The 22,675-nt window shown below is 32.2% G+C and overlaps 1 protein-coding gene across 5 annotated transcripts in view; it reads left to right on the top strand.

Annotated features, from left to right (window-relative positions):
• The window catches only part of LOC105204367 (sodium/hydrogen exchanger 9B2), a 68,287-nt gene that overhangs the window by 31,495 nt on the left and 14,117 nt on the right, over positions 1-22,675 (top strand). For all 5 annotated transcript variants that reach the window (XM_011173426.3, XM_039454630.1, XM_011173424.3 and 2 more), the window contains exons 4-5: positions 11,517-11,781; positions 19,517-19,717. In XM_011173426.3, coding sequence (XP_011171728.1) covers positions 11,517-11,781; positions 19,517-19,717 — 466 coding nt within the window. The remainder of the gene's footprint in view (positions 1-11,516; positions 11,782-19,516; positions 19,718-22,675) is intronic.

The raw sequence follows: 22,675 nt of genomic DNA, 5'->3' as shown, positions 1-22,675 counted from the left end.
TCCAAATATCGCTGTGAAATTTCGTGCGATTAGCATTCATTGTTCATGTACAAAAATGTCTGTTCAACCTAATCACTGTGTGCGGATACAATAGCTTTTTTATTGTTTACAACAGTCATGATGGAAAGACAATATTTGTATGTATAATAATATAATTGCAAAATGCATTATCATTTGTATAATTTTCCGTATGTATTGTAAATTTATTTCTGCCATCTGTTAATTACAAATTAAAAAATTAATTTTATTTTTATAATTTGCAAATTTACACACGTGTGAATATTTACAGCTATATAGTGAATCTTAAAATTATACTATAATACCACTATAACAGGTGTAATATTACATAAAACAAAACTTTGGCAGTGTATTGTGTACACTATAAAAAAATTATATAAAATTACATAACTAATCTGTACAAAAATTACACATTTTTAGTGAAAATTTATAAAACGGTGTTTTTATAAAAATTAATACTTTTACCTTTACTTGTGTAAATATATCTTCTTTAAATGCAAAATTAGAATAACAATAGTATATTTTATAATTTTTATGTAATTGTACAATTTTTTATAATATTATATAGCGTAATAATAACATCACAAATATTTGCATTTTTACGTTCGTACATATAGCTTAAGGAAAATTATACGTCAATTTGTTGATAAATTTGTACATAAATATTTGCGTTTGTATTTTTACAACTTCAATTTTAATTATAAAATTTTTTTTGCAAGTTGTTTAATTACTAGAAAAAAGAATAATTTTACTTGTAAATTACAAGTTTTTTCTTTTATCTATATAAGTATATAGTATACCTTTAATAATAGGTCTCAAAATTACCCATCACGGTTGTAATTTAACGTGTGAGTTTTTTATAGTGCACATTAATAGAGGAGAAAAGTGTATTATGGCTATTGTCGACAATATGGTTACTCCCTCTCCCCCCATTATCTTCGTTATTAGGTGACGAAAGCTAACAATTATTTATGGAATTATGCAATTAGTTACCTGTGGTTTTTTAATACCGTTAATATGCCAATACACAATAACTCACAATTGACACAAGGCATTTTTACTTTTTGTGCACTTCTAAACTTTTTCTAGGTATATCTTAGCATTTAATTACACATACTTCTCCATTGTTTTTAAACTTGAGCATATTATCACACGAATGTATGTATACTCGAGTGTTTTTTTTTATATTTAACTTTTTATTTGACTGTGCACACTTGGAGTTATGTAGAATTAAATAATAACATGGATTTTGTTAATATTGTTTTTTAAACGAAATTTTTATATAGAAATATTTCTTCTATAAATCGATTGTTATTTTAAAGGATAATGTCCAGAAACATCAGAAATATCATTTTATGTTTGTTGTTTAATGTTAAACAGGGATAAAATGATAGTTCTAATGACGTCTCTAAAGTCTTTGAATGCAGGAAAATTTTAAATCAGGATGATTCTAAATAATGGAAAATTAAAAATATATAATTTTGTAACAAAATACTGTGTTTTTTTAAACTAAATAGATTTTTTAAAAATTATTTCTAAGCTAGCCATATTACCACCAGTTTTTTTCTTCCACCGATTATGCGTCACAATTTTATAAGTCACTTCCTAAGTAATAAATATTTCATTACTTTGAGTTACTCTAGAATCTATTAAACAACACTTTGAATACAATCGTTCCAGTTTCAATATAATATTAATAATAAACAAATTTATTCAATAAAATAGAAATGGGTGTCATATTACCTTCTTTTCCTCTATTAATAGCTATATTTTCGGACATAAATTATCGAGAAACTACACTGTGTTATGTAAAAAAAGTTATTCGAATTTTCATCTAAAATTTAAGCAAAATGCAGGCTTATAAATAACGCTTGCAATTCGTGATATTACATACTTTCTTATTTTTTCAGAACATGTCCTTTGAAATATTTATGAAGTAAGCATGCACCTCGTGTGCATAATATTTCTTAGATATTCTTACAATATATATGCAACATTTTGTAGTACAAAGCAGTATTTTCAAGCACGATCTTCTCTTTCCCGAGATTGCGAAGATATCTCTGTAATCTGTTGATTTATTTTATTATCGATATACTCGGATTTATTGATATTACACGATAAGGAATTCGCATGGATGTGTAATTTCCAGTAGCGCGATAGCGTGTGAAACAAAATCTCGTTTAAAGATGAATTATACAAGAGAATAAGGAAACGTGGATATAAAATCGTGTAACCTATACATTTATTTAACGATAATTTAAAACTAACTTAAAATTATTTAACTCTTTGTCTCACAAACTTTTTGGGTTGCTGATAATGAATCAGAAGTCGCAATTTTCAAATTTTAAATTCAAAATGACCGGTCCGAGGCGGTCAATGATTCAAATAATATTTAGTAAAATGTTTAGTATTTTATTATTTATAAACAAAATTAAACAAAAATGCAAAATAAAAAATAAAAATAGGAAGTTAAAATGCAAGTTTAGAAGATGCAAAAAAAGATAAAAAAATATAAAGAAAGGAAGTAGAAGTCGCCATGTACTTCTGTTATTACTCTGTTATTAGTTATATGTTTCTTTATTATAAGAATATTTGTCATAAATTTATTCTTTCGTAATTTTGATTTTTTCGAAAATTTTGAGCTAACATTCCGCATCCCAAAAAAAACTTTGCAAAACAAATTAAAAAGTAATACAATTGTTTTTTTTAACTTTTGTTTGTCATTTTGCATTTTCCATCTTGAACTTTTTTAGTATTCAAAAATCTTGACCTCAGATTCGGATGCAACAATCAAAAAAGTCAAGAAACAAAATTTTAAAATAATAAGATGATTTTTGTTGTTTTTTGATTTATTATGTCGATTTATTACGGTTTTGCTATTTTGGGTTTTTTTAATTAAAAAATTCTGACTTCAAGTTAGGATTCAATAACCCACCCTAGAATCAAATTCTTAGAACACAATTATAAGAGATATTTAGACTATTATATATTTATTGGGTTCACATTAGAAAATATCAGTTTCTTCATATTTTTCAAAGATTATCAATTTATAATAAAAAAAACAACATAGCAAAAAATCTGACATTCTGAAAATACTTTAGGATATCCTAAAAAAGTGTCTAAGTTGTTGTTTTGATTTTAATAGTAATTTAGTAGAAAATACATTTTTCTTAAAAAATGCACAAATTTTTACTATTTGTTTAGGGAAGGGGTAAATCGGACCTGTTTACAATTTTTGCTATCTATAGGGCGCAAATAAAGTTCAATCGTAAAACCGTTGGAAAAATAGTTTAATTTCATTCATTTTTGCTTAAGACTATTTTGACATACAATGTCTCACCTGTGTTAAATTATAATGGAAAATGTAACAACGCTTTTTCCAGTCCGATTTGGAATTACTGGTTCCAAATCGGACCACTTCCTGATCCAAATAGGACACTCCTATTTTTATCAACTTTTAAATAGAATTTTAAAAAATTTTGATGTACTTTTTTTTAGTATTGAGTAAAACAAGTAATTTGACAGTCAAAAATAAAATTAATGATAGTCTATCTTGTTAAAATTGAAATCAATAAAATCATTTAATTATTCTGATGACTCATAATATTTTACTGATTTAACATTTCTAAGATCAAATCTGATTGGCCGATTACCAGTGCTACAATCAGGTTGCAATTCCGATGTAAAGATCCGATTTGGACACGAGTCCTTTCGAACATTGAAACTTTTACAATAAACTGCAAAACTCTTGATATTTTTGAATTCTAAACTCTTTAATTATCTTAAATCAATTACCTCTCAAAATTTTAAGACTTTTTAAGTAATGATTTACAAGAACTTTATAATTAAAAAATTTTTTGCACAACAACTGAATATATAGAATAAATATACACTCGCATTTATTTTATAAATGTTATAGTATATATAAGAAAGAACTGTTAAACTGTTGTTACATGTTCGGTGTCTTGTACGGACTTTACATTAAAAATGTCAAGCAAATCTGCTTAACCATTCATTTAAATTAAAAAAGTTCTATTTAAAACCAATTTACTCTACAGTCTCCTAATAATTACGTGAAATTAACGACTTTTTTAACACTTATTCATGTTTTAGGAACTCTACGCAAAAACAAAATAAACTGTACTTTCGAGAAATTCATTAAAATAATTAAAAACTGACAATGAGTTGAAAAAAGTAGGACGCTGAATGTTCCACAAAAACGCAAAAGGTTAATCCTCGGCATTATGCACAGAAATTGCACTTAAAGGCACTACCAAAGAAGAAAAGGACATTGTTTTGAGAAAGTTAGATGCGATCATCTGTTACAAGTTTAATGATTTCTTCAATGACGCGCTTGTCACATTTATTCCATGTAACTTCGCGTGTCGCTGCTCCAACTTTTCGATTCATTATTCATTATAGTTGGAAGATAATGCCAAGGTTATATACGAAGATTAAGTGGTAGACGCAAAGTGATATTGTAAAGATTTCTAAAAGCCCTTAGTCTTGAAGATTGCCTCTGGAATTTTCGCATTATACAGATTACATGTCGAACATGGCTGACTGGGGGGATGGTTACGTTTTTGACAGGGGCTGTCGATAGGGCTCTGTCACACGCGAGGGTTAAATGTAGCGTCGGCTTTAGCGAGCGTTTACACGCGTCGTTAGGTGGTCATGTACGCCTAAGCTAAATGCAGCTAAATACGAGCAAACACAGGCCGCGCGTTGTAAGCGATTTGCGTACACGTTCGCTTAGGCGAAGCCATCCCCTGTATGCCCGCGTAAACATCCCTAGAAGCCGCGGTCCACACCGACTGCAAGACTAATAAAGTGATCAAACCGCGGTCGGGCGCTTATTGACATGTACAATTTACCGTCAGTTATTAGGAAACGACCGATATGCAATAGCTGCAAAGCAGTACAGCGCAAATGTTACCGTAAATGTTTCCGATGCGTGGTTTTAATATGTATACTTCGAATCATGTGCTAAAATTCAACTCAATTTTTCGGTCATTAGGAGCCGAGCGAGTTTACGGATTTTTTTTTTTTACCAAGAATGGTTAGAAAGAATCAGCGCAAACCTTGTGGAGCAATGTTCATGTGAATAAAAACTTCTGATCGGTTATATACTAAATTAAATACCAATTTAAATCACGTTTAATGTTTGGCTATAATTGTGGGGCCATCTTTAGTAAAAAATATAATGTATGACGCCCCATCAATATTTCAGTTTTCGAACTATTGTGTTGACAATTTCCGTTTTTACTACAACTAAGACGATTGAGCTAGATTCATGTTCCTTTTGTTACAAAAGAAATGTAATTATTCATTACGTAGTAAAATTTACAGATAACGCATACAAAACATCTACTCATACTCTAGGATAATAATTCTTACAAACTCAATAATTATATGTATAATACAAAATTCCAAGATTCCGCTCAATAAAACAATTAACTTTTTGTGTATGTATGTATATGCAGAATTGTCAATATTCTTATAAGCAGTGTAATGGTTTGTATTGCGAAGTTTAAATAAATTTATTCACATGAACGTTGCGCCACAAGAACCGCGCTGACTCCTACTAACTCTTTTAACATAGTTATTGAAGAATTGGAAGTCGAGTATTTAATTTAATTTATTTAACAAGAATATTCTTATAAACGATAATACAGGTTAATGAGAATAGCAATGCGGTTGGAAGAACGCAAATAGCTTTTACTGTTAAAACAAAAAAATAAACCTTTATTCACAATAACATCGAACGTTTCGATTCGTTTGGAGTTATCATCAGCGATAGAATTGGTTTTGCGGAATTCGTTCAATTCCTCTGGTCTCATATGTAATTAACTCATCAACATGAGATCAGAGGAACGAATTCCGGAAAACTAATTGTATCGCTGATGATGATTCGAAACGAGTCGAAACGTGCGGTGCTACTGTGAATAAAAGTTTCTCGTTTTTATGAGTTATTTGCGTTCCAAACGCGTTGTTAATCTCATTATCAACTGCATTATCACTTGAATTTAGAGAGTTCTTGAAATTTGTTTATTATTTGTTTATTATTTTTTTTCTAACTGGCAAAGTAGTGGGAGAAACTTTATTCAACAATATTAGTTATTTATACTTCAATTACACATTTCTCAATATCGATCACGGAAAAGTTTTCTCACAATCAATCTCTCGTTTCCTTTATTTGTTCGTGAAAACTTTCCGTTCATTGCGATATCTCAGTAATGCAAGCCACGTCGTTCGTTTCTTCGAGTATTTTTTTCGTTCTGGAGTGACTCTCACGCTTCGACGTCGATAAGATGTACGAGCGCGAATCTCCCGTAAATATTTCCGCGACACAGCATTCTCCGCGGACGCAATGCACGCGATTTGCTAAAAGGTATCTTTCCAGATATTCCAGCTTATATAAAAAAAAATGCTTTTGATGTTTAGGCGGCACGGCGTTTGCTATAGATACAATGGCTATTTAGCTTTCCGCTCTTTCTGCTTGTCAGTGCTCGCACAGATGAAAGGTTTTAATTTTTCTGCATTCTTTCAGAGAAGATAATCTTATAAATCTTATAAACTTTGTTTATTTATATTCATAAAAGTAGATAGCAATGTATTTATAATATTGTACTAAAAAAAATTGATAATTTTTTTATATTCAAATTATTATACATAATTCTTATACAGTAAAAAAATTTGTGTTAAATTTAATACAATACATTTCACATGTGCCACAAATGGTCTATTCAAATTTCTGTGTTAATTTAACGGAAGATGAATATGTTAGAAAGTGGCACACATTATGTGAAAAATTGACATAAAATATATAACGCTGATACAAATTATGGAAGCATATTTTCTCAATAAAATTAACATTTACTCATTGTAGTATATGACACGAACATTCCTATGTTAGAATTTACGTTTTAACACATTATTTTTATATTATATGTTTATTTCAATTGTGTTATTTTAACACTAAGAAAGGAGTACTTGGATTATTAATTTAAAGTGATTTAAAGTGATTTAAAGTGAGTTTAAATTCTATTATAGTTTCAAGGACCACATTTTAAAGACTATTTTTACAACTTGTTTTTACGACTCTGAACCAAAAACGTCGAGGATATTGGCATTTTAAATACGTGTTTATTACTTCTTTAATTTTATAAAATTTAATTTTGAGTCATTATTAATATAAAATAGAAACATAATTTATAAATACTGCGTGCGATTTAAAAAATCCTGTTTATACTGCCCTAGGGATTGCATTCTACGTGCTGATCTTAAATCATTGATCCAAGGCTTATTTTAATTTACAAATGCGGTTAATATAAGAATTGGAATAAATAATTTATTTTAATGTTGAACAAAATGGCGATTAACTAAAGATAATGAAAAATGGAATTTTCCGAAAATTTTTTAAACTCTTGTTAGCTGTAAAAAAGTTTTCCAGATATTAGAAGAAATCCTATTTCCAACCATAGCCACAGATTACGAATATTTTGCTTCGAAGCAGAAGTCTGCCTTGTTCACTAGTAAAAATGTACTAAATAAAATGTAGCAAACAAAACTATTTAGTAAATATAAACAAATACTTTTTTATTTACATGTATTTTGTAGATGCAACCAAAATGTTTGTTATATGGACAAAATACAAAAATCTAGTATCTTCAGCTGTTCAGTTAAGACATTTTTAACAGCAATCAAATATTTTGTTTTATATAACCAGAAATTTAGTTGTTTCTGCAAAATACATGTAAATAAAAAAATGTTTATACTAATTAAATATTTTTTTATAAAACTGAATAGCTTTTGTTTAATACATTTTAATCAAATTATTTGTTGTTATAATAAAACGTTTTTCCTAGTGTTTAATAGTTCCTGAGAAAAGCCTGGGACAAGGTTGAAAAAAACGTGGATTTGAAAGAAACGCATTTTAAAGCGTGAAATCGCACATTGTTTGATCCCGCTGCGTTCTTTAAAACATAAAAACACCGGCAACCTGTTCCAAATTCATTAAATCATTTTACGGGCTTATACTTAATATAATAGTATAAAATAAAGATTGAAAAACTGATTAAAAAAGGAACGATTTTTTTAATCCGTCAAGGAATAACTCCTTAACATTTTATGTTATCTTCAACACAATCATATTATATTTAATTAATACTGGAGCAGTATGTCAAAAATTTAAAAGAAAAGTTTTTTACAAAGACCGACACTGGTTTCAACACGCATATTGTTTATTGTGTACTGTTTAATGTATTTTGCGTAAATTTTTTTGAAAGTTATTATTAAGCACAAAGGTCCGCTTTGAATACAATTCTTTCTGCTTATTTGTGTTATTCACGTTTTAATCGAATTTCACTTATTGTTATTATACAATTGTTAACACATAAAACGTTTTATGATGCTATTATTCTTCTCGGCGGCGTAATAAAAAGATCACGAGACTTATATATCTTCGCAAAGTTCTTTAGAAACCAACACGATGCAACGCGACGTTTCCGTTAACGCGCACTCGTTTACTGACATGGATGTCGATCGTAAATTATACGGTACGTGATTATCAAGTCGCCTTCGAAGCGAAATCACTTTTAATCTACAAGGAAAAACCAGAGTAGTAATCGCGTGACTTGAGGTAAATCGCGGATCTTGATGAACGTTTAGAGTTTATTAATTTTTCGATAATATTATGTATAATATATTTGATCAACTATGCAGAAAGATTTATCGACTGGCAGATTATGCGATAGGGCAGTTACTACATGAAAAGAACGGTTTTGCTGAAAACGGTTTTGCTCTAAAAATTTAGCTGAGTACAGATCTGAAAATAATTATACCGAACCATAAAAATAGGATAAATTGGATTATTATCCGTTTTATTGGATTATAATCTGTAATTTATCCAATAATTGTTAAATAGCGCATTTTTATTGTTATTCTGAAAGATAATAAATATTTACAATAATATGCGTACTATTCGAAATAATCTTATTCTGAATATTATATAATATTTTTACTTTTGACTACCTGCAAAGTTTTGCATGTGTCCTCTAAAAGTTGCTATAACTAAAGTTGAAGAAATTATAGTTATTATAATCAACGTTACATATTATAATAAAGAAACATAAACTGTAACGTGACGTATAACTTGTAATTTTATTTTTACTATTTTAATACACTATGATCATCTTTTTCTTACAATTCAAGTGGGCAAGATGGCCCACTTTGTTTTTCGTAAACTGTTTTTTTTTTTAATTATAGGAATCTGTTTCGTTTTCTTACTTTAAAAGAATTATAATTGTTATGTCATTATTGCAATATCAGATTTCAATTTTTATGTTACAATTGCAATATTATAATTATAACTAAGTTATATATATATTTATATACATATATATTTTACAATTATATTTTAGATATACGTATTTATAAATATATAAAGTTATAAGTTTTATTTGTCACTTTAGAAAATGTTACATTCATTTTTAACATAAATCTCGTATAGCCAACTGTCCCATAATACTATGGCCATCTTTTCCTTAATAATATGGCCAATGCATATGTTATAATATTTTGATAATAATAGATTTCTAATAAGTGTTTTCTCCTTAAATTTAATAGTATTATTAACTTTGAATTTTGATGAAGTGACATCAAACATTATTAAAAAATAACAAAAATAAAAATGTTTCTTGCATTTTGAAAAACTACGGCCATCTTACTCGAGTTTACCCTAACTATGAAAGATATTCAAACACGATCGGCAATGCTGTAAAATGTTTCCAGCTTAAACATCCTGCATAATTATCTTAACAGGCCAGCAAAATCAATTTCAGATCTGTATCTAGTTAAATTTTTAAACACTTTAGTAAAACCGTTCTTTCGTGTGTTTAGCTAATGGAGAACCTTGTCAGGAGGAAGATTCTCTCCGGAAATCGGGCGTTACTACACGCTACAGAGCCTAAAGATTGAAGATTGAAGTTTCCGCGCGTTAATTCGATATCCAATGTGCCAAACAACTGCGCTTTGCAATTTAAATGAAACGCCAGTGCGAGGGCATCCGCGCCGTACTGAATTATGTCTATATAATCAAATATTCATTTTCGTTTACATAATCATGAAGTCATACGGATCGCCCGTGTGTTTCATGTACGTTCGCCGCGTGGTCACGTTATATTACATGACAATTAAGCAAACATCGAGACGGGCATTTCGCGCTTCGCGAAATGCTGTGCAAACGTATTCGGTATTGCCAATTATCACAATCCTTCTATATATATAGTTTACTACCGACGTTCGTACGGTCTCGATTTTATTTTTATTGCTCGAGGCCCATTCCCGCGGTTAAAATCGACTGTTGGACCGCCGGGAATTAACCCTTCAGCTACCAGGAGGATTAATTAAATTAACATAGAGCAATCTTTCTCCATCGTGCTTTTATTCATAATAAAAGAAAAAGCCTTTTGTTGCCGTATTGTGGCGCACGTGAAAGGAGAATTATTCCTGTTCGAAACTAAAAACACGCGGCTGAAAAGCTACGTTCGTCGTTTCATTTCGACGTATAACATAATAATATAGCAACACAATGTACATAATAACGATGCTAATCCTCCCGCGCGCGATTCTTTTTTTTCGCCTTTAAATAATTATAATTAAATGTAAAATCCATGCGCGACATTAAGATCTGCGAAATCCCGTTTTTCAGTACGCAGGAACATTATGCGTGGAATATTACGCACGCTGGAAACAATTAATAATATTAACAGAATATAGAGAGGGAGAAAAAGAAGAGAGAAAGAGAGAGTAGGAGGGGAAAAAAAGAGAGAGAGAGAATGAGAGTAGCGGGGATGCCCCGCGCGTTTTGCCGATGTAAATTCGACGCTTTTCCCTGTGATCGGATAGCGACGCGACATCACGCGGCGTGCAAAATGCACGGTCGTCCGTGCAGCGACTTCGTAAACCTTTCTCTCGCCGGGTGAAACTCGTAATAGGATAAGTTTCCCAGGGTGTGCCTTTCCTAAACGGGTTTTCGAAAGTTCGAGACAACCGAGGCTTCAACGATCGTCCGTACCTGAATTTTCATCGTAAGCTCGCGGCGCGGACACGCCGCGTCGCGCGAACTTTCGTCGCGCGTCCCAGATTCGCGGATGCGAAGGCCTCGGGAAGAGATACGAATTGCAGGGAGGGAGACGCGTCCTCTTCCTTCCTCTCCTCGCAAAGTAGTTACTTAACTCCTTTCCTCGAACGTTGTGTCGAACTTGAAGATATGCGTTGGTCAAGACTATATGCATAGACCGCGTTTTACTTCTAACTACTTTCGCGAAGAAAGAGGAGTTTTCCGTTGAAGCGCGAGTTAAGAGAAGTTTCTCTCCCTATTCTGGCAGATAGTCTTTTCGCGATAATCGAACCCTCAGCTGCCTGCCAATACCATGCACGCACGCGCCGAAACGGATTGCATGTTTTCCTCATCGTCCTCTTCTTTCTTGTTGCAGGAAAATCGCTCTGGTTATCATACTCACCAGAGCGGGCTTGGACCTCGATCCAACCGCTCTGAAAAGATTGAGAATCACCGTGCCAAAGCTGGGATTGATACCCTGGGTGATAGAAACTACTGTGATCGCCGTAATGACGAGATACCTCTTGGATTTGCCCTGGGTGTGGGGATTCCTTCTCGGCAGCATCATAGCAGCTGTCTCGCCAGCCGTGGTAGTGCCCTGCCTTTTCAGGCTGCGTAGCAAGGGCTACGGGGTCGCCAAGGTAAGGCCACTTATTCTCAGTCCTTTGTTAGAATATTTGAATATTCACCCGCCGCGAGATCTCCCGTCTTTCATTCGTAAGAACGGATCATAAGTCTCCTGGAACTAATTTCACCCGACTTCCGTACATTAGGTAGTAAAATAGATTTATACTAGATCTAGACTTTAAGCGGATGATAAATGGCGGAGTTAACATAATTTTCCCTTAAGAATAATTGAGATTTACTGCCGTCCAAAGACGTTTATCGACGCGCCCCCGTTATTTTCTTTCTCTCTCTCTCTCTCTCTCTCTTCTTTTTTTCCCCACAAAATCTTACAATATAACAATATATTTTCCTGCCACATCTGCTCGCGATTGCAATTATAATTCCATCGATGCGCGTGATTATAAAATTTATGCAAGAAGATAATTAAAGGGAGAGAGAGAGAGAGAGAGAGAGAGAGAGAGAGAGAGAGAGAGAGAGAGAGGAACGGGGCTTTGAAAGCGTTCAGAAAAATAAATATTACTCCATACGTATATCACTGCATGGATGGCAGACGGTGGTTACGATTAAATTAATATTTAATCGTAATTGCCCGAGTAATTGGATTACATCGCGGTTTATGTTTTATATTAATCGAATACGCCGGTAAAGCGAATTTATGTAGCAGCCTGTGTTATATACGGCCGCTATGTTTGACGCGCTCGACATTAGCGTATTAGAGGAGTTTCCATGTTAATGAACGCAACGCGAGAGTAATTAAATTTCTTTCGTCCCGTTATATGCGCCGAGCGTGATAACCGATGAAACGTTTCGGCATGAAACGTTTCGGCCGTGGCGGAACGTATCGTTCTTGCAAAACTGATTTTCGCGAATCTACGCGCGCGCGCGGATGTTTCGCATGCCTCGCTTCGCGAGTCGCGCCGAAATCGAGATTTAAAGGCCGATTCGCGAAGCGAGCCCCGTATCCCGCCGCACGCGATCGCACGTGACTTTCTTACCCCCGATCTAATTACGAGCGCGTCGGAAGACCGCTCGCGGTGTGGCTCACGCGAATTTGCAAAACGCTCGCGGCGCGCAGTGGCGCAAAGAGCGATTCTACGTGATAGCAAAGCTATAGGGCCGAGGGACACCCGCGCGACGGGTATAAGGGCGAATAAGGGCGAAACGCGGCGGCGGAGGAGGGAAACGTACCGGACCTAAATAATTCAGTTTGGAAAATGGAGCGGAAGATGCTTGAGGAGCACAAAGACCATTGCGAATGTGATATTCATGAGCCGAAAAGATCCGGACGATACTTCTTCATTTGGCGGAACGTAGTGCAACGCGGCCGGGGGTGGACGGGTGCCGCGGAGGTCTACGACGTGATACCGTAGAAACGCGAATTTGCGGCCGGATACTCGTCGGCCGTGCGAGATCGGGGATTCTTATCGCGTCGCGGATGGAAAATCTCCCGACGAGACGTTGACCGATCGTGGTTGTGCAAGCTCACGAGCGTCCCACGAGTATCCGCAAGCGCCCACTCGGGGCGCGGACTCGTGATGAGCGGCAGGGAACTCGAACGCTGACCTCCTCCGCATCGCGATCGTGTGCCGCGATCTATTAGACATCTTCCTCCTCTTCCTTTCTTCTCTCTCTCTCTCTTTCGCCTCGTGTAAGTAGTTCAACTCCGAGAATCACGATAACGGCGGACTTAAATCCCCGAACGAGCTATCGTGACACCGATAACATTGCCCGGGCCCGCGCCAGGATCCTCCTCGAGTGTCGTCGACCACTCTCAATAGCGCCTTGTCTGGTCTTCTCCTACTCTTCGATTCTCTTTCATACCTCGAAGTCTTTGTTTCGTGAGACCTTAAATATCTTGATTTTCTCTCGCGGATTACTTTTCTGGGTCAACTGACAATGTCTCGGGCATTCTTTGGAAGGTTCTCGGATGGATCGCATTCGAAACTTAAACGACGTACCGTTGATTATTCGGTTGAATAGATATGAGTTTTCGCATTCGTATTTTCGTATCTGAAATTACGCAACGCGTGATATTGTGTAATGTTTATTTAATAAACGAATCATTTTCATGTTGTAATTGAACGAAGAATATTGAAAATAAATGAATACATCAAAAATATCACGAATAAAGAGTATCTGATTCTCTCTTTTTCTACTTTTTTTTTCCGTTTTTTATATTCACTCGACATAAAAGTCACAAACGCAAAACATCGTTGTTCATAAAATGAAACAACGGTGTATCGAACACTCTTCGAAACTGTGCCATTACAAATAGGAGAACAGAAAGTTTTATTCGTTCTAATGAACACCAAGTTAGAAAGAGCTGATTTTTCTTTCCTCCTTGCAGCTTTTCTTTTTTGTTAGCCTGCGGCATCGCTCTATCGCCCGTCTTACTTCCGGAAAAAGATTCTTTTTGGTCTGTCCGTACGTTCGTGCAGGCGTTTCTTAATCACTTTGAAGTCTTTCGAAATCTGTTCGTTCCACAAGTGTGGCGATAAAAAATTCTCATTAACGAACTGCATGTAAACCGAATCCCGTATCTCGAGATGAACACTTTGAAAATTGGTCTGATACGCTTTCCTTTCTTGGTATTTCTTCTTTTCTAGAGTAAAGTATCTTTGTAATGCCGTTAAATGTAATGTTATCTAAAAGTTCGCGACTGAATAACCCAAAAGAGCAGAAGGTCTGTGCAGTGCTATACGTATAGCTATAATGAAGACGTTAGCTAATATTGAGATAGAATTGGTAACGTTACTTTATAAAAATAATGTGTTACCGTTACTGTTATTTTTTAATAATAAAATGTAACTATTTATTGTTAGTCGGAATACTAAAAGTAAAATTGTTAACTTGAATTTCTTCAAATAAGACATTTACGTATTTAAATTAAATACATATGTAGTTCAGTTAAATATACAGGGTGTCAGAAAAAAAGGGTCACATATTTTGATAGCAAGTAGTATTGATCAAAACAAAAAGAAAAGGTCTAATTAACATGGGTCCTAAAACTAATATCTTCAAAGATACAAGCTATTTTGTTATTCGAGCTCTTTGTCATTTTCTTATTAGTCGTGTCATCTTTAAAATGTCTCCTGATATTTACATTTGCAATAGATACTACAAGTCAAACGTCATTGCGTAGGCCTTGACGAATGTGAGCAGCCCTAGTAAACAAAAGAGTGTTTACTACTGTTGCTATACGAGAGTTCGTCAATACGAGATTAATCGTCTCAGTCAGCATTAAAATTTTTTGTTTTTTGTAAAAAAAGGAGTATTTATTTTGTTATCATATGTACATACATTTAGTTTCTTTATTTCAGTTTTTTTATAGATTAATGATTACATTTTATATTAAAATAAAAATTATTTTTTTATCTCTTTTTGTTTATTTTTTATTTTTTAAGGCACCTAGAAAAAAGATATCCTTATTGTACCCCACTCTTCCCTACTCCTTTGTTCATTACATTCTAAAGATGACCCGACTAATAAGAAAATGACAAAGAGCTCGAATAACAAAATAGCTTGTATCTTTGAAGATATTAGTTTTAGGACCCATGTTAATTAGACCTTTTCTTTTTGTTTTGATCAATACTACTTGCTATCAAAATATGTGACCCTTTTTTTCTGACACCCTGTATAAATGTTTATGTACCTATTTGACTTAAATACATAAAATATTTGAATTTCACAGTTTAAACTGAAAAAATTTAATTTAATTGAAAACGTAATCAAGTTAATAACATCTTTTTCTCAGTGTATTAATTTTAAAGAGTAACACGTTATCGTTAGAAAATAACAATCGTTACTTTTTTTAGAGTGGCATCCAATTTTCTATATTGTTACTATATAATAGTGATATTTATTAATTGCAAAATGCGTTATACGTCTATACAACACGCGTTATACGTTTATAAAATACAATATTATATAGTTGTTACTTTAAAAAAATTTTGTTATCATTAACGAAACAGATAAGTAACGATTGTTATAAAATAATGGCATCACAAGTAAGGTGTTTCTTCTCACATTTGCATTGAGACTTTGTAAAACGTCCAAATAACATCTAAATATTTTAATTAAAAAATGATTTCTATGTAAAATGTTTTTTTTATATATATTTTCTTACTATTTTCTGTGCACAAATGCTTAGATAAGAATGTTTCTTGCTTTAAATAAATAACACAAAAATATAAAATTATTTATTGTTATATAGTATGATATTATTATATAGTTTTTTTTTTTTATATAATGGATTGAGTAAGTTAATATACATTTTAAACTAAATTAAGTTAGAGTTAACGGCTTATAAAATCAATTTAGTTATAAAAAAGCTATACGAACGAGAAAATAATTTAGTTAAAAATTACGTTAGAATTAAATTAATTCAAATTAAATTAGAAGTTAATTTTCAAAAATATTTATATATTAAATTAAAATGTTGAAACTTTTTTTTTTGAAGAGATTAGATTACTTTAAATAGTAAAATAATTATTATTTATTTACTTTTTTTATTATTACACTTATTATTTATTTACTATATTCTAATTATTTATTATATTCCAGGTAATTTTACTTGTAACACAATTTTTAAAAAAATTGAGACTTATACTAATCAAAAAACAAAAATAATAGTTTATATAGACTCATATAAAGTAAATACAACATTAAATGTGTTATGGCATTAGTAGCAAAATTTGAAACATTACTTTAGCAAAATAACACGTTATCGTTACCGTTACCTAAAAGGTAATGATTAGTTATTTTTTTTCATTACGTTTTTCTAATGGTAAAGTAAAATATTAGATTTTAAAATTATATATTTAATAATTAATATTAAAAATGTAATAATCAGTATTCAGTTAGGTAAATAGTTAAAAACTTAAAAAATAAAATTATAAAGTTAATAACTTTTAAATGAGTTAATTTTTAATTTTAACTAATTATTTTCCAATACATAAACTTTAACATATTAATTTTTTTTTTCTAAATTAAAAATTTACTTCTATATAAGATAAAAAATACATTTCTGTATAAAAAACAATATTTCTTTATGATTTTTTATAAACTTAGTTTACAGATAAAACATTTGATGTCCATTGTGTTCAAAAACATTCTAATTTAATATGTAAATATTTTTCGAAATTAACTTCTAATTTAATTTGAGTTAATTTAATCCTAATGTAATTTTTAACTAAATTATTTTCTCGTTTATATAGCTTTTAGATAACTAAATTGATTTTATAAGCCATTAACTCTAACTTAATTTAGTTTAAAATGTATATTAACCTATCTAACCCCGTCAACATTAATCATTGAGGCTGAATCATGGGCATTCTGAATTTCTATTCATAGAAATTTTTAAAAATTTTAAAGGTAATTCAATTATATAATTGATTTTTCAAAAACAAAGTAAGTACAGACATTTCTTTTTAATTGAAAATGTACTTGTAAACTTTTAGAAAATGTTTTAAATTATTTTTAGCAGGCGAATAAGTTGTTAAATATTAGAGATACTCATGATTGGATCAATAAGGTACCTTTTTTCATATTATACCGTTTTTATTGACAATTTTTCTTAAACATTGTTTTTAATATTCACTGTCAGTACTGAAAAAATCTATATACGTTACACACATACTGTAGACTTTTAATACTGGTAACTATCGGAATTTAGTCTAAAATATAAAGTGCAAAATATTTTTCAATGTTTAAAATATATTATAAAGTACAGAAAGTTTATAATTCCATTTATATATAGCCTCAACTAAAATGATTACGTAACTATATTTTTTTCTGAAATTCCTGTATCTGTATTATTTCATATTAATTATTATTACATAAGTTTATGTGGTTCTTAAAGCAAAAAATAATTCACATTTTAATTTCTGTTTAAATCCTTTCACAGTTAAAAACATTTAAAAAATATAATGTGCTTTTCAACCAAAGCTATATATTGCATATAACTACACGGAAAAAACAATTTTACTGCAACATTTAAAAATTCAACTGTTATAGATACATATCAGAAAATAATTTTACGATGAGTTATTTAAATAATTATGTAGGGCGTTTAAGCATGATAATGTTGCTGCAAATACTTTTAACATTCTAGCAGCCAAGTTAAATATTCTACAGAATTTTTTAAATTGTTCAATATAATTAAGTTCTGTATTTCAGCAAAATTATTCTTTCCGTGTTGATCTGATATATCAATTACTATATTTACGCACTAAAGTGGTGTGCAAATTTATTAATTGGTACAAGATAATAGGAAAGTAAGTAACAATTGTTACCAGAAAAACAACAGTAAATAACAATAATAATGTTACAAGCACCGCGTTACTTTTTAATCCTGAAAAATAACTTCCATATTTCTACAAAACGTTGTGTGTCCTACTTTAAATTATGTTTAAAAACAATATTGTAAGTTTAGAAAACGTTACCTTTTTTTACATTATTTTCTGTGAACATTTGAATATTTTTACGTTGTAGGAACTTCATACGAGATATGTTACACGGGATATAACGGAGCAAAGCCAAACACTTTAAGTCCTAAACATATTTACATTATAAGTAAATGATCCATGTTTAACGCTTATTTATGACTGCTTCTGTACATAGTAAATAATGCATAATTTGTTACTAAACAATGTGATATTAATATCAGAAATTGATATTGTTCGCCCATTTACAGGCATGGTTAGCGCTAATTCGAATCGTTATCTTTCGTGATACACATCGTCGGTTTTATTTCGATGGTATAAGTTAACAAAAAAAGAGTAGGGTATACTCTTACAGGTAAAATGGCCATAGTTTTTCAAAATGCAAAAGTTACAGTTTTATTTTTATTTTTTAATAATATTTAATGTACCATTTTACTGAATCTTAAAGTTAATAATACTACAGAATTTAAAGAGAAAACACTCATTAGAAATCTAATATTATTAAAATATTATGACATATGCATTCGCCATCTTATCAAACTTTTAAGGAAAAGATGGTCATAGTATTATCGGACAGTTGGCTATACAAGTTTTATGTTAGAAATGAATGTAACATTTTCCAAAGTGATAAATAAAACTTATAATTTTATATATTTAGTATAAATAAGTATATCTGAAATATATGTGTATAATTGTATATAACCTAGTTATAATTATAATATTGCAATATTAATATAAAAATTGAAATCTGATATTGCAATAATACCATAACAATTATAATTCCTTTAAAGCAAGGAAACGAAACAGATTCTTAAAAAAAAGAAAAAAGTATATGGAAAAACAAAATGGGCCATTTTGCCCAAATTGTAAGAAAAAGATAATTATAGTATATTTTAATAAATAGTGAAAATAAAAGTACATATTATAAGTCACGTCACAATTTAAGTTCTTCTATTTTACATATACGTAACGTTGATTATGGTAGTTTAACTGTAGTTTATTTGACGTATAAAAGCTTTTAGAGGACACATGCCATGCAAAACTTTGCAGGTAGTCAGAAGTAAAAGTATTATATAATATTTAGAATAATATTATTTCGAATAATGTACTCATATAAATTACTATAAATATTAATTATTTTTCAAAATGACTATAAAAATTCACTATTTAGTAGTTTTTGGAGAAATTACAGACTATGACCATCTTTTCCGTATGGCCATAATACTCCAATTTATCCTACAATTTTGACGTTTTGACAATTTTGACAAAAGACCAATTTTTCTAAGAAATCTGCGACACGTTCCAGGGCATTCCGACGCTGATTATCGCCATATCGGGAATCGATGATGCTGCATCCGTAGCTGTCTTCGGTATCGTGAAGAGCATCATGTTTTCTCACGACGCGTTGTGGTACCAGATCCTTCAGGGGCCTATCGCGATTATCGGCGGTCTGGGATTTGGCGTCATGTGGGGCTGGTTGGCCAAATACGTGCCGGAAAAGGGTGACGTAAGTACCTTCTCTGCAGCCGCGCCGCTGCAAACTGCATTGAGAATTACGATTCTATGAACCACGTTTCTGCGGCCACGGTTCGAACGCGCGTCGTGTCGGGATGCACGAACGTGAATTCTTACAAGGAAGAGAGAGGACTTACTGTCGGACGTACTCTCTACCGGACACCGAGGAGCAGTGTCACACACTGTGCGGAGAGACGCGGAGCCTTTGCACGATGCCGCAGATGCGTTTTGAACGTTCTCCTTAAATTGCAACCTTATGACCGCCGTTCGCAAGTTATGTCAGCCGCGGCGCGGAAAAACGTGCCTTCGAGTGGAAGCGGACTAAAGTTTGCAGTATATGGTAACACAGGCGGCATATATATTTTCCGTTACTTTAGAAATTCTTCCACTGTTCGATTCTGAAAGTATGCGTGCGAGAGAGAGAGAGAGAGAGAGAGAGAGAGAGAGACGCGGACTGTGCTATTTAAAAAAATAACAATGCTCGCCTTTTCGACATTTCGAAAACGGAAGCGTCCTTTCTCATCGTTTCGTGCGTGGAAATCGTGAAATTAGAGTTGCTTTATGCGTTATAATGCACACGGGTTATCTGATTGCGCGAGATATCGCGAATTGACTATCCCAGCGCGAGATATAAGAATAAAGGGTTGCGGCGGAAATAGGGTCAACCAGTGGGGAGTCGTTCACCCCACACCGCCGCCGCGCGATGAATCTCCCTTGCGCCCGCACTAGATTTCGCTGCATACCGCGAAAGCACTCGCGGGGATAGAGCATGAGTGCAAATCCGAATAAATCTACTATCACCGGATAAATCCACTTATGCGGTTATCGTCTGGTCGTGAAAATCCTGTAAACACTTTATGAATTGTGTACCGGAGATCGTGCATCAGTGATCTCCCGCATCCGCAAACCGCCGAGTATCTTTTGGCGACAAAAACGTTTACATTTCCTCGCTCGATGGCGTCTCAAATAACTTCGATCGTCCTCGAAATTATTAGCGATTTTTCCAAAGAATCACATAAACCATTTCGTAATAAAACATAGATCAAAGTGGATAAAGGAGAAGAGGGATTGATCGAACACTATTTTGTTTGCTTAAATTAACTCAGATAAATATTAACACGATGATTCTTATGGAAACGAGTTTGTTAGCCATGGAGCTCTATCGTTCTATCTGTTTATTGAATATATAGAACGCACATAATTTACAATTTACTGAAGAGAGAAGAAAAGGTACGTTTGTGAAATAGGAGGATCGTTTTTGCGAGGAGAGAGATCGTGGCATACTACTAATTAATGTTATAAAATACATTTTTATTTAACACTAGAACAACGATCGCGGTCAAAATAACCGTTTCAGTTTTTTGTATTAACTTTATAATTAATCTACAGCTTGTAGAATTTTGTAATTTTGTGATTGTGCATGAAGTTTACTCATAAAATAGTTGAAAAAAGGAACTAATTAATTAAAAAGAATTAATTAACATGATTTTTCCAATTGCGTGTTTTTCGTGAGAAATTTGACCGTAGTTCTAGTGTTAAAAAGAAATCACAAATTGATGACCTTTCGTAGATCTTATACACTAATAAGAGTCACAAAACAAATAGATTTCATAAACATTTCTTAAAATATATTTTTACTTGCAAAAAATAATTTTATAAAATGTAAATAAATTAAAAACTGATATCAAAACTCGATGCATAAGCAATTAGAAATAAGTAAAGGTCAGTTAACAAACAAGTTATAAAAATAACTTTTTAAAAAATACTTTCTTTGGTTTAAAAAGTAATTTTTTTGTTGATCCTCTATAATTTTATATGTCAAATTTATATACACATTAAATTCAATACGTTATTTAAAAGCCCACATTTGAGGCCTTCAAGTTAGACTAAAGTTAATCTACCTAAAAATAATACCTGCCATATTGCCCTATCAAAAAATTACGTAGAGAATCTGTAAAATATGTTTGCTACCTCTGCAAAACTAAAATTTAGTTTTTATAAAAATGCAGCAAACACTAATAACTATTAATTATACAATGTCTAAATAGACTGTAACGATGTAATTTAAATTTCTTTCCTCAGTTTCCGTTAGAGTTCAACGCAAATCATACAAGATATCGTGGTATTTCACTCCTTTTATCTCATTACTCATCTTCTTTTCAAATCTCGAAGTTATTTGAAATCTCTTTTCATTTAAGAATGCGCGTTTACATTTAAAGTATAAATCGAAAGATGGTTTATAATTAGCGTCTTGCGCAAATAGAGCCGTTCTCGATAGATTGTAAGCGAGAGATTCTCAAATGTTAAGAATTAGTTCCTGGCTAAAGAAAATAGCGATGTGGTTGAAATAGCGACATATCTTTTCAAGAGCAGCGAATTGGATTTTTTAATTAACAATACGATTATTTTTGACGATATACATCCTTACTCGAACAAAAATCGCCGTCACATTAGCGGCACTAGCGTTTTCTTTATTGATCGCGAAAGATTTGAAATTCAATTTAATTTGCCTGGGGACCTCGAGAGGCTTTCGGAACAGTCGGTTTAGGTAAATTAAATGTCGATGCGCGGACTCGACGAAGAAGTCGACGAGTACTCGGTTACTGCATCGTCACCTCATCGTATCTAAAGTATCGTTCACGTGAGGATTAGCGCCGTTGCACTGCGGCGGTGGCTGCAGTATTCTTAGCTCGCACTGTAACCTGATTTATCCGATTTTGGGTGAACTTAAACTGTTACAACGTGCACCGGGTCAAGAGGACGTATTTTTAGGAGAATACACTTAAAACTGTCGCTTTGTTCGCAAACATTATTTATACTTTAGTTGCTTGCTGACAAGTGAGTTTATGTTACTTCGGGTCAAACACTCCCCTCACACTCTACTCCGACGCTATTACAAAATATCCAAAATCGATTAAGTGGAGATAGTATACCGAGAGAAGAAATTACT

This window comes from Solenopsis invicta, chromosome 10 (assembly GCF_016802725.1).
Source record: "Solenopsis invicta isolate M01_SB chromosome 10, UNIL_Sinv_3.0, whole genome shotgun sequence".
Classification (NCBI taxonomy): domain Eukaryota; kingdom Metazoa; phylum Arthropoda; class Insecta; order Hymenoptera; family Formicidae; genus Solenopsis; species Solenopsis invicta.
Note: the sequence above shows the minus strand (reverse complement) of the source record. Positions and strands in the feature narration are given on the sequence as shown.